Raw genomic sequence first — 13,146 nt, forward strand, 5'->3', positions numbered from 1 at the left:
TTCTAAGTTCTTCACATGATACGGAGAGTTGAATAAGAGTTTATGAAAAGGGTTGTTCGGGTCTTGAGTTTATGAAGTGGAGTCCTGTTTCTAGATGAAGCTTTTTATGGGCAGGATTACCTTCAGGAAATGTGGAGGTGTATTGCTCCATGATTGGCCTTTAATTGTGGTATTCTTGTTGGAAGAGGAGAATGTGTCCTTCAGTTGACTTTTCCCTTGTTGTAGAGGTTAAAGCATCTGCCTGGAATGCTGGAGACCTGGGTTTGATCCCTGGGTCGGGAAGATCCCCTGGAGAAGGAAATGGCAACCCACTCCAGTACTCTTGCCTGGAGAATCCCATGGAGGGAGGAGCCTGGTGGGCTACATACAGTCCATGGGGTCGCAAAGACCCGGACACGACTGAGTGACTTCACTTCACACATTTCTTTACATTATAGTCACAATGCTTTGAAGTATTTCCATGTTTCTTCAAAACTTAGATAACTATATAGCATATGAGAGGGTTTTAAATTTTTTTTTCCTATTTATAATTACATCAGTGCTTCTCAGGGGAAGAAATATATACTTCAAGTTAAAGCTAACATCAGGTAGGTGTATATATGTTATTAGTGAATGGCAGAGTTAAAATACTTGAATATCTTATCACCAGTATCACATATGTTAATGTTTAAAATTTGGTAGATATTTTCTTGATCAGATTATACACATCATATTTAAACAGTATAATGAGACTGAGAGAATCAGAATAAGTTTGCAAAATCTGGTTTAATTCATATCTGGGGAGGGTAGGGAGCATGTGGTGAAAATACATATGCACAGGAACCTAATCAATGCTAGACAAATAATGTATTAGTTTACAACAGGATGACCGGAAATTCGAAGGCTCTGATTGAGTCCGTCAGCGGTAACACAGTTTTACATTTGGCTCAAGTGGCTGTTGAATAATATCAAGTGGTGCCAAGTTCCTCCGGAGCACCTCATGACCCCCCCCAACCTTGGAAGGCGTTTCACCACAGTCTCAGAAGAAATCCCAGTTGTGCCTTTCTTGTGCTGCCCCAGTACAAATGCAGGCCTGGGATTTCCAGGGGCCATATGTTATTGCACAGAGAGGTCTGTTCTAAGCAGACCCTTATGGCTAAGGTGTGAGATTAGCCCTTAAATAGTGGTCTAGCATTAACTTGGTCTATCAAAGCAGGTTAAGAAATAGCTCCTTAGTGATTATGTACCAGCTACTAGTTATCACGCTAAGAGAAAAGGCAACATGGCAGCTTCACATTTCACATGACAGACCAGCATCACCTGGGCCTGGCTTGCTGGCTTACCTTTTCACATACCTCTAATGATTATTTTAATGTAGGCCCAGGGAAAGATGAGTTCATACCAGTCTTTTCTTCACATAGGTCTGTGTAGCATCAGAATTGTTCTGGGTTAATGACTAGGCCATGAAGGCAAAATGTTTTAACTCTCCTTTGCCAAAACAGAAACAGTCTCTGTCCTGACTCCTGTCCAGTTCCCAAAAAATCAGAACATACATACACCTTTGTTATTGCACATCTCTCACACAGACTCGTGTATGTATAATATATATATATATTTTAAATATGCTACACACATTTAAAAAAAAGGACTATGGCACTTTACAGAATACATGTTTAACAAAGATCATTACACCACAGATGTTTGATAAGTATACAAAAACGCTTACACAATTCATGTAAATTGTTGAATTAGCACACAGGTTTAAAGAATCCACAGAATCCAAAGCAAACATTTCTGCCTTCTTGGAGTTCATTGAGAAGCCCAGCCCCATCACAAAACTTGAAGCACAAATGCAGCGAAAAATAAATACGACTTTTTCTGGTAGTAGTGATGGTCCAGGTATATTAGATTTTTAGACGGAGGCAATTATGTGATTGATAGAAATTTATTAGAAAAATAGATGTAGGTCGATTGTCTGATTGTTTTCAATCTAACACATTCCTCCCATTCAGTGGTTTTTAAACAGCCATGCAGTTTTCATCTAGGCTAGCAAGATTTTGATATTCCATTTATCCCAACTGAAGCCTGGCTAAAGGGACTTGCAGGTTCAAAAGGCCCACGTTTACCTGTTCACTCTTTCTCTCCTAGAGAGACTGCATCTGTGCTCTGCCTGACAAATCAGTGTTTGAAGCAGTTTTTAGTGGTGCGGGGTTTTGTGTATGTGTGCATGTACTGTTTTTGTCTTCTGCGACATTCAGACCAATGAAGTAAACACTGTCAGCTGACTTTCTTCTGGCCAAGAGTGGGCACGTTTTCACTTATGACTTGTTATTAGAGTGATCTAGGGATGTATCTCCACCCCCATCTTAGTGGAAAAGCAATTGGGCAGTAAAGATGATGGACCTGCTCAGGGGATCCTCTAGGCTTATGACTCTTCTGAGAGGAGAGTGAGAGTGTAAACTCAGCATTATAACATAGATTCTCTATGTTGTATAGAAGGAAAAGTGAATCTTGTGGGGAAAAAAATGTGTATTATTTTTAATCAAGATTATTTGCCTGGTGGAGGGAACTTTATTTTTACAATTTTTAAAAAGAATTAATCTCCTAGTGTTAAAAAGGGATGCGTATGCTGGTATCAGGACTTTGTGCGTCCCTATCCGACAGGGACAGGAGCCCTGTCCGGTGGCCACCATCACCTACTTCTGTGTGATGTCGGACACGGGTCTCGTTTCCCGAGTCCGGATGGCAGGCTGCCGTGAGCACACATATGCACCCCTTTGCTTTTCGAAAGAGCCACAGATGTATACTTGGCTCATTCTGAGTTTTGGTCTAAGAGTGGTGAACTCATTAAAGGCCGGTTCCCCACCCATACTCTCCTGCCCTCTAGGTCGTAATCTGTGAGATAAGATGGTTTCTGGAACAGGCCGACGGCCAGCCTGGAATAAAACTTTAGTTCTCCATCCCATCTATGTGTTAATATAAAGCAATTACTCGTTCTGCAGCAAGGCATGGTTTTCAGACTCACCCAGCTTTAAGATGATTCACTCAGGGCACGGTTTTAAAATCTGAATCAGGATTCTTCTATGCCTGGTGGCACTTAGCACACAATACCTCGCCCAAACAAGGTTCATTAGTTGTTTGTTAAATTTTCAAAACAAAGCAAGCCCTCAAGTAAGCAGATTCATAAGCCTATAGCGACCCATACTTTTAATCCTTCCAGAAATTTGGTAGATCCATCCCATTTGCTTAAGCTGTAAGGAAGTGCTTCTGTAGCAGCCTGCAATTTTGAAGTTCAGGGTGATACCCGACTAGGTTCCTTTCGGCCCCTTTGATCATTCCAGGGTAAGGCTGAAGTGATGGCTAATGCCATCTTCCTGGATCAGTCATATTGGTGACTTATGGAAACTAGATTAAAAGCCCTGGATCCTTTTTAATAGTGGTGTTCATTCTTTCTGTAAACAGTTGTAGGCAGGCGCTGGGAGCTTGGTTGAGCTCTCATTTTTGCATGAACCTTCTACTCTATGCTTTCCTGAGAATGAAGCCTTTGCTGTAAACTCACTGGTTAGAGCAATTTAATGTTATCTGAGTCTGCGTCCAGGACCCACACCAGGAACTAGAGGAGCGTAACTCCTGTGACCAGTCCCTTGTCATCTGCTGCTGCCGGGGGCGGGAACACAGCTGAGTGCTGCTTGGTTACTGCACGGTGGGGAAAGGTCTCCCTGCAAGGGCTGAGATTCGGACACACACTCTGAGTGAGCCGCAGCAGCCTGGAGACCTGGGTCCCTGGAAGGAGGAAACAGTGAGGTTTCCCCCGGCAGTTAAAGCGCAGTCCTAGCCCTTGGGGAACGACTCGGGATTTCTGGTGGCAGAGGAGACTGGGCCAGTACTGATGCTATGCCTGGGAAGTGGAGTGACTGTCTCTACTAATGGGATTCTGTCTTATTCTCACAGTGGGACAGGTCCTCATCCTTTCTCTCCTCAAATTTCTAGACTCTCAGAGTGACAGTTCAGCAGACCCACCTGACTCTGGAGTTCAGTCTAGAGTAAGTCCCACAGTAGAATTCCACACTGTCCCTGCTGACCACTCAGGTCAGCTAAGCAAGAGGCAGTGTCTTGGTGTGTGCCCTGTAGTGCACGTCATGTCCCCGGTAAATGTACGGTCTTCACTGTGGACCCCAGAGGAGACAGTGTGAAGGAACCAGAGGAAACAAAGCCCCTCCACCCCCAGCCTCACTCTGAGGCAGAGATGCCCGCAGGCGTGCAGCCTGTGCAGGAACACGTCTAAAACCGCCCGCAGACCCGGCCTGCGGCCTCTTCTGTCACCAGAGACCTGTTGCTTTCCTGGTTCCGATCGTCATCCTTCATTGAGCTTTGGTGGGGAGATGGGGTCCGACGGAACGCAACTCCACGCCAGGGCTTGTGTGCGGTTTCCTCGTTCCATCTCTTACAGTTTGCACTGTGGCCCTCACGTGCAGTGCTCGGCGTGGCTGGACGCAGCCTGCCGTCGGTCCTGGGAGGCTGTGGAATGTGGCTTCGGTAGGTAAAGGCTAGTTCTTCACTTGACCCAAATGACGGAACCAGAGGTGAAGTGTTTCACAAGGTTACGGCGAGCAAGAAAACGGCGTTGATGTCTCTTCCAAACTAAAGGAGGCAGATGAGGTTCTTCCCCTCTTCGATTTCTTCCTGTACTTTGTCACTGGAGGTGGCGATCTCCGCTTGGGCAGAGAAGACAGCGCAGATGAAGGTGAGCACCGTGCCCCCGATGGCGGTGTAGAAGGCCCAGCCCAGCGAGCAGTCTCCGGGTTTGTAGGCCGATGCGTAGTGTCCGCAGTAGCCTATGGCCTTCTGACAGCCCCAGCCAGCGGGGTAGAGTATCAGGCCCAGGATGAGGAAGAGGCCTGCAGGGCAGAAGAGAGAGCAGATGAAATCCCCGTGGCGAGTGAGTGGCGGTGCTGTGTGCTGGCTATTTGATGTGCCCGCTCTGGGGTCCGGGCTGCAGTAGTGGAACGATACTGAGTCTGCTTCCAGGGCCAGACTCAGCGAGTGTCAGTACTGTTCTGTGCAACTCACCTGGCCTGACCAAGACAGTCACTTTATTGGGAATACTTTTAGCCTCGGGGCTTCCTTTATGGAAGCTAGTAAAAAATCCACCTGCAAGGCTGGAGACCTGGGTTCGATCCCTGGGTTGGAAAGATCCAGTATTCTGGCCTGGAGAATTCCATGGACTGTGTAGTCCATGCAGTTGCAAAGAGAGTCGGACACGATAAGTGACTTTCACTTTAGCCTCGTATGTACATGTCAGACTGTGAACCCACTAGTAATTTCTCTTCTAGGAAAGCAGGTGACTCTGTTACTACTTTCTCTCATAGGGCTCGTCTTGCCGTAAGGCAGAGGTTGGCAAACTAAGGTCAAGTGGGGCCTTGTTTTTATAAGTAAAGTTTTACTGACACACAGCTATGCCTGTTCATTTATGGACTGCCCGTGGCAGTGCAGGAACAGCACAGTGAGGGGGGCGGCATAGGCCCTGCGGCCTGCAAAAATCTAAAATGTTTACTGTCTGGCTTTAGGCAGAAAATATGTGAATTCTAAGAGAATTCACAGAGAACAAGAGTTAAATGCAAGAGACCAGATCTTAACTTGGCTGTCATGCTTTAAAGATAAGCCCACGAGGGGTCAGTTTGTTGGCATTCGCCAGCAACCAACCTCATACCTAGGACAGTGATTTCTATATTTACATAGACATTCTGAAACCACATGCAAACTTGATGAGAATTTTTTGTCTGATTGCTTTTAAGTAAGTGCAGCTTTGAGTAGACACTAAGAAGCTGTTTCCATTCTGCTGATCCCACCACACTGACACACTAAGGGTCCACTATTTTTCTGTCCCTGCAGCTTTACTGCTCACTGTGTAACCAAGAGTCACCTCCCCTGCCAGCCCGGGGCCGCGGTGGGGCAGGGTGCCTTGCCTGCTTCCCCCTCACACAGCAGAAGCTGTTTATAGGGAAGTCCAGGCCCCAAGATGACAAAGAAAACTGAGGGACCCCAAAGCGTACCCAGCAACACTTTCTTGGCAGAAAGGATGCTGCAAGAAGATGATGGCTTTATTCTGTTGGGTTGGCCAAAAAGCTCATTCGTGTTTTCCCGTTTGATGGTATGAAAACCCAAACGAACTTTTTGGCCTATGCTATATGCAGCAAGAAAAGACAGTTTTCTTTGACAAATGATATCTATATAACCAAGATTATTAATTCATAGACAAAAAGACCTGTGTTTTAGATACACTGGAATAGCAGTTGTATCCTAATTTAAGCTTGACTTTCAATTCTCTTTCCCTACCTTTACTGACCTGGAGAAGGAAACGGCAACCCATTCCAGTATTCTTGCCTGGAGAATCCCATGGACAGAGGAACCTGGTGGGCTACAGTCCATGGGGTCGCATGGCATCCATGGGGACGTGACCAAGCAACTAACTTAATAGTCAGGGGAAAGGCCAGGCTACAAAATAATACCCTTGAAAGAATAAAGGACTCTCCATCTGAACAGATGTAACCCAGCTGGGGGAATGTAGGATGACTGAGCTAATTCTTTTGTGTCTCTATGTGAAGTCGCTCAGCGTGTCCAACTCTTTGTGACCCCGTGGACTGTAGCCCACCAGGCTCCTCCGTCCATGGGATTCTCGAGGCAAGAATACTGGAGTGGTTGCCATTTCCTTCTCCAGGGGATCGTCCCGACCCAGGGATCCAACCCAGGTCTCCTGCATTGCAGGCAGACGCTTTAACCTCTGAGCCACCAGGGAAGCCCTTTGTATCTCTAAGGCCTATAAGAAATCCTGATTAATCCCCACCTTGTTCCCTAGGAAACCTTACCCCAGGCACAGGGAACCTGGGAAGTCTCCTCCCTCAGGTCCTGAGTTACTGCCTTGGGAACAGGAGTCCCCCCTCACTGGGACTGTATCAGGACGCAGAGGCATGCAGCCGGGGGCAAGGGAGCATTACCTGCTCTTTCGTTTAAAAGGCCAGTGTGTGTATTTGAATTGTGGCTCCAATTATTAACTGCACTCATCATTTGTATTACGTGGCTTAAGTCCAATTAGTAAATGAATGCATGTTAATATGAAGGGGCTGGGGCAAGCAGGATCTGCTGTCACCTAGCAGCTCTGCTACCCTGTGCTGGGCTCTGGCTTGTTCAGTTGCTCAGTTGTGTCTGCCTCTTTGTAGGATGCACAGTCATGTGGCTATCGCACATCCTTCTGGGAAGTTTTAAGATAAATAATTCTTCTTCTAGTATCATCGGACCCCCTTTTTTTTTTTCAGCACAGTCAAGTACATTTACCCCTGTACTTCTCCTGAGCTGTTCCCTTACTGGTAGCTCAGGTGAGGTTCCTCAAGTGCTTCAGGCCTACTCAAAACCCTGTGGTTGCTATTGGCCAATCCATCTGTGAGCAGCAGGGAGACTGTCATAAAAGGGTGCCATGCTTAAGAGTCTTTTGAAAGCCTCAGCTTGATTATAAGCCCACAGGGCAGTTCCCCCCAGGTGGATGACAGGAAGTGGCTCTGGTACATCTGTGAGCCCCCCAGTGCACATGACGTGTGTCCCAACCTGGGCGGCCTGGCTGCGAGGATTCTGCTCCTTGCACACAACAGGGCCGAACGGAGCATGATCAGTGCCGTGAACAGACACGACTGTCTGAGTGCGAGAGAAAACCACCGGCCCTCAGGTGAGTGAGAAGAGACGTTTGTCATCCCTCTAGGTATTTAGAAAAGACTCTTCTACCAGAGGAATTCCAGAAAGCTTCGTGATTCAGGTGGCTACATAGGCTTCTCACTTCCCAAGGTCCTGACTCCCCACTGCTCCTGGGGCACCGGTCCCCAGGTGCTAACAAGTGTCCCCTACTCACAGCCATCAGGCCAGCAGGTTCTCTTGCCTCCGAGTAAAATTCTCGAGAAGCCCGTAACGGTTCCCCAGCTCTGAGTAAACTCCATAGCCCTGCGGTCCTCTGTGTCGGCTCTCTGTCGCCCACCTCTCACCCCCGCTGCCTGCTCCAGCCTTTGCTCTCGCCATACTCCCCTCGGATGACGCCTCCTTGTCTTCAGGTCCCACCTACTCACAGTTTCAACCGCTTCCCTTCCCCTGACTTGCTATCCCTGTTCCCTGCTTTGGTAGTTTTCCTTAGCATTTCTTAGTAACAATCTATTACCTTGAGTCACATGAAACTATTTGTCAAAATTTTTTTTTAACCTACAAAAATGGTGGTTTCTTGTGGCTCAACCTGATATTTCAACTTATTTTGACTGTTATTCCATCTCCATTCTAAACTAAACTCCACAAGGGCAGGGATTTTTGAACATCTGATTTACTACTAGAAAGCCAGGGTTCAGCACAGTGCCTGCCATAGTGAAGTGAAGTCGCTCAGTCGTGTCCGACTCTTTGTGACCTGTGGACTGTAGCCCACCAAGCTCCTCCATCCACGGGATTCTCCAGGAAAGAATACTGCAGTGGGTTGCCATTTCCTTCTCCAGGGGATCTTCCCAACCCAGGGATCGGTCCTGGGTCTCCCACATTGCAGGCAGACGCTTTAACCTCTGTACCACCAGGGAAGCCTGCCATAGAGTAGACTCTTAATAAAATATTACTAATGTCAGGGCAGCTTGTTCTGCAGTAGAGTTTTTCCGAACCACAGTGCCCTGGAGGAGAAAGAGTACCGTAACTCTGGCAGATGCCAGTCAACAAGCATGAACCACCCCAGCAGGAAAAGAGATGCAGAATCCTGGTGGGTTGGCTTCCCCTGTCACACTGCCCGTCCAAGGCCTGTGAACCCCAGGGGCTAGACGTAGACATGTGCCTCAGAGTGCAAATAGGGTTGATGACACCAGCTACGGAGACAGAATGGGCACATCAGACCACAGGCAAGACACGCCGTAAGACATACACCAAGTCTGCGGCAGATGTGGCGTGGCTCCCCTCATCCTCGCTCTGGAGTGCCCCAGGGACCCCCGGCGAGGTGTGCTCTGGACTGAGTTTCACATAAGAGCCACGCCAGGAACTGGTCTCTCCCCCTTGGAAGTATTAAGAAACAGCAGCTCCTGCAGCGAGGCCAGCCCGTCTCGGGGGCCTTTCCATGCCCTTGCTTTTTACCGCATCACACCTTCAGTGTGTGCGTGGGTTTGGAGGGTGACAGAGAAAACGGGACTAGGCGAGTGGGCGTCTGCTTTTCTTCTGACTGGCCTCTCTTCCTGGGGCCTGGCTGAGCTGCAGCAGGCCCAGCTGGGAGGGGGAGGAAAGGCATCGAGGATGATGCTGGACAACTGCTCAAGACAACTCCCATGGCTACAGGCAACCTAGCAGTTCAGAGAGGTGGTATCCCCTGCAGCAGCCCCACTCGGGGGATGGTACCCAAGTAGGCACGATTCTCCCCAACCTGGAGACCCTCCCCCTTGCAGCCCGTCTTTTCTCTAACAGCCTCTCAGTTCCTTGTGCCAGGAGGACTAGAAGGTGCCAGACTGCTCACCGTGGGGTCACTGGGGGGTGACTCAGCCTTATCTGGGGAAGAAAGACATTAACGGAAATGATGGTCAGTCACTTGGACTACCTTGCAGATGCTACCCCAGCCCAGGTTAGAGACAGCCCTGACAGATTACTGAAGCCTGCCATAGGATGCTGGCTGTCATGGGTACCAGCAGCCACAATGCAACATCCACCGTGTCCCTGTGGCATTTTAGTAATAGTTTCCCTGACCTAGAAGGAGCTTTCAGACTCAACCTGGATACCCAGCAGTTCTAGCCTGCTACAGAGAAATTTCTAGTCTGTGGGCAACATACACACATGGCTCTGGTTTAACTTAAATAATTAGACTTCATGAGCTCTAAAAAGGAGAGGGTAGGAGCTGGTTCTCCTGGCTGAGTTTCCAGTGCCTAAAACAAAGAAGGTGCTAAAAAGAAAATGAATGAAGCACGCTGGGAAAAGTGAAGCCATAGTCGTCCTGATCAACAGTCAGCACTGGCTATGATTAGACCAGCCACAAAATTATATATCTTAGGGAATTTTCTTACTGCTGCCCTGAAATCAAATCCCTTAGGTAGGGGGGAAAACCTCCATAATCCTGCCAAGCCCCCAGTTTTGGAAAGACCAGGAGCTGCTGAATACAATAAAATAAAAATGTTTTACTTGGTCTGAAGATGGCCACCTCCAGCGTTAAGAGCAGGGGATGCTATTGGAACGGGGGAGCCGAGTCTGCGACGCTGCCCACGGCCTGTGGGGGAAGCGTGGGGAAGGCCTCCCAGTCTCCCTGCCGCGTCAGTGCCAGCCCTCCCGCGGCTCTGTCACGGGACCACCACCCCCTTTCACACCTGCTGGCCGAGGGACGGGCTCCAGGCAGCCTGCCTTTTGTGGTCACCCGCTGCCTGTTGAGAAGGAGGCCCTCTTCCCTGGCCCGGCAGGGAGAACCAGCACTAACGCGCTCGTTATTGTGCGGAATAGCAAGTGCGCCTTTGGCCATCATATTCCTGCTTCCTCCTCAGGCAGGCTTCCAGACCAAATAGAAAAGACCGACTAGACCTCAGTTCGCGGAGAAAATTTTCTAAGGACAGGAAGGAAAGATGGCCATCTGTTACTGCCACCGGCAGTGTGGAGAAGCCCCCAGGAAAGGATGCCCACTCAGCCACCACTAGATTGTAACATGTTCATTCTAAAGCTCTGAAATAACCTAGTATCTCTGGAGAGCTCACAGCAGACAGGGCCTAGCAGACATAGCTTCATTCAATAGATGTGGGCTCCAACTAGGTCATCCTGGGGAGTGCCCACTCCCCAAACAAGGGGTGTCACTCATGCTGACCCCTTGGGCACTCATCCCCCTGGAAATACCCACCCCCCACCCTACACCCTGGCTCTCATGTTACCTGTGTGACATCTGTCACCACTTCCTGCCAGAATGGTCTTCTCTGTGTTCCCACTGCCCCTTGCACACCCTTCTTCAGCTCTTCATTGTGTTTCTTTTGTGTACTTATTCAACTCAATTTACTGAGCTGCCTAGTAAGTAGCAGGCTTTATTCTCAGCCCTGGGACAGAGCAGTGCCCTAGCAGGACTCTGAGCCCCATGAGGGCAGAAAGGCTGGCTCTTTCTGGATTTCTGCCACAATTTTATCTCTGCATTTACCATAAACCTCTGATGGGTGTGTCACAGTTAACCTTGGGTAACAGAGGTCAAGAGTTCAATTTATTTCTGGCTTTCAAACAGCCACTGACTCATTTAAGAACCTAGCAGGAAACCATCTAACTATCAAACATTGATTTCCCATTCAACATAGCTCAAAAAAACCCCCAAACTCCACCTGGTTATGTTTATCCCTACCAGGCCTGCCCTGTGACTCTAGCTAAACGCCAGTCTGTTGAGCGAGCTTCTCGCACTGCGCACATTGCCAGGAGGCAGCCCCTGCCCCTTCACCTCGTGCCCAGGCTGGCATCTCTATAACAAGACCAATCAGACAGGAGAATGACTGGTTCCCGGCGTCCCAGCCCCACTCTGAGACACAGCTCAGAGAGCATTCCAGGCTTATTGGGGGTGACAGCTTCAGTCCACAAGTTCTGACAACACTGGATTAAAGGAAACCCAAGGTGGGAAGGCCTGCTGACTGTCCCGTCTCGGTTCCTCCTCCCCTTTCCAGTCTCTGAACACTGGAGGGCCCAAGGCCCAGTCTTCTGCATTCTCCTTGTTGATCACACTCGATCCCACAGCTTTAGGTGCCGCCTCTGGGCTGCCATCTCCTGAACCCTGATCTTAATGTTAGCGCCAGAGTTGCATATGCAACTGCCCACTTGATGCCCACTTGGATGCTAACACGGTGCTTGAAAACTATGTCCAAACCTAACTCCTGATTCCTGCTCCCCACTTCAAAACCCGGTCTTTGTCCCATGGGCTTCATCTCAGTAAACGGGAGTCCCATTCCAGAGCTGCTCAGGTCAGAAATCTTCGAATCATCTCTGACACCAGCCCTTCTCCTCGAGCCCACTTTCCTCCACTGGCAGAGCCCACTGGCCTCCATTCTAGCTGTTCCTTGGCCAGGAGAGCACTTCTTGACTGCCCACATGGCTAACTCCTGCATCTCCTTAAAGGTCTTGGGTTGAATCTCCTCTCACTGAATCCTGCCCTGAGACCCTATTTAATACTGCAGTTTACCCGCCCCCCTTCACTCCAGCACACCCAGCCTGTCTTGCCCTGGCTTTTTGTTCGTTCCTTCCATAGCACCCGTCGCTTTTTAACGTACTATATAATTATTTGGTTTGTTGCCTGTCGCCACCAGCTTGAATGTAAAGCCCAGGAGGACAGAGAACTTTGTGCAGTTTATTCTTTATGTGTCCCAATTGCCTGGAGCAGTGTCTGACATGTAATAGGCATTCAGTAAATATTTGTTGGATGAACGAAAAGATAGAGTGCTGTGATGTAGATTTGTTACATTTTAAAATGAAGCCATTTTAAGTTCTTGCCAAGCTTTTAAAATGGTTGCAGGAAAAGCTTCATTCAATAACATGAATCCTAGGGGTTGGCAATTCTGGCCAACAGCACACCAGCCACATTTACTAATGAAACATGTGAAGGGACCAAATCATGAGACTGCAAGTGTTGAAAATCTCCCTTCTGGCTACAAAAAATAGATCTCTATTGAGAGATCACGTGAAAAAAAAAAACCGCATTAAGTCAATTAAGTGTGATGAGTCTTCATTAATCTAGAGATCATTTAGCCTCAAGACTCTGAAACTGTTTCCAACTATGCTTGGCTGCAGCCACGACACCTGTAAAGATGCGCTGAGGCTGACGTGGGCACTGCCCAGGGGGCCAGCAGGGAGCAGAGGAGCAGCGCAGGGGTGAACCTGGAGAAGTTCGGCGAGACGGCAGGTGGCGGTGGGGGTGAGGGGAGATGAGGGCGGTGGAGCACTCAGCTCGCAGAAGCCGTGAGGTAGTGGCCAGCAGCACGAGCCCGGGGAGTGGAGAGGCCAGCAGAGAGTGCTGGCACCGAAGGCAGGGAGGGGGACCCGCCCACGGCCCAGGGACAACCCCCTGGCCCTGAGGGCAGTGCCGCAGATCAGCCTCCGATGGAGGGGGCCAGTGGGGCAAGGGAGGAGAGATGATGCCCTGCCCCTGCGAGGGTAACACACGTGCTCACGTAACTCTAA

The 13,146-nt window shown here is 49.0% G+C and overlaps 2 protein-coding genes across 18 annotated transcripts in view; one reads left to right on the plus strand and one right to left on the minus strand.

Moving 5' to 3' along the window:
• Positions 1-13,146, plus strand: part of SCAMP1 (secretory carrier membrane protein 1) — a 148,390-nt gene that overhangs the window by 129,402 nt on the left and 5,842 nt on the right. The window lies entirely within an intron of this gene.
• LHFPL2 (LHFPL tetraspan subfamily member 2) overlaps positions 747-13,146 on the minus strand; it is a 169,829-nt gene continuing 157,429 nt past the window's right edge. For all 15 annotated transcript variants that reach the window (XM_042252012.1, XM_042252014.1, XM_042252013.1 and 12 more), the window contains one exon: positions 747-4,877. In XM_042252012.1, the coding sequence (XP_042107946.1) occupies positions 4,621-4,877 (257 nt within the window). In that variant the 3' untranslated portion in view covers positions 747-4,620. The remainder of the gene's footprint in view (positions 4,878-13,146) is intronic.

This window comes from Ovis aries, chromosome 7 (genome assembly GCF_016772045.2).
Source record: "Ovis aries strain OAR_USU_Benz2616 breed Rambouillet chromosome 7, ARS-UI_Ramb_v3.0, whole genome shotgun sequence".
Classification (NCBI taxonomy): Eukaryota; Metazoa; Chordata; class Mammalia; order Artiodactyla; family Bovidae; genus Ovis; species Ovis aries.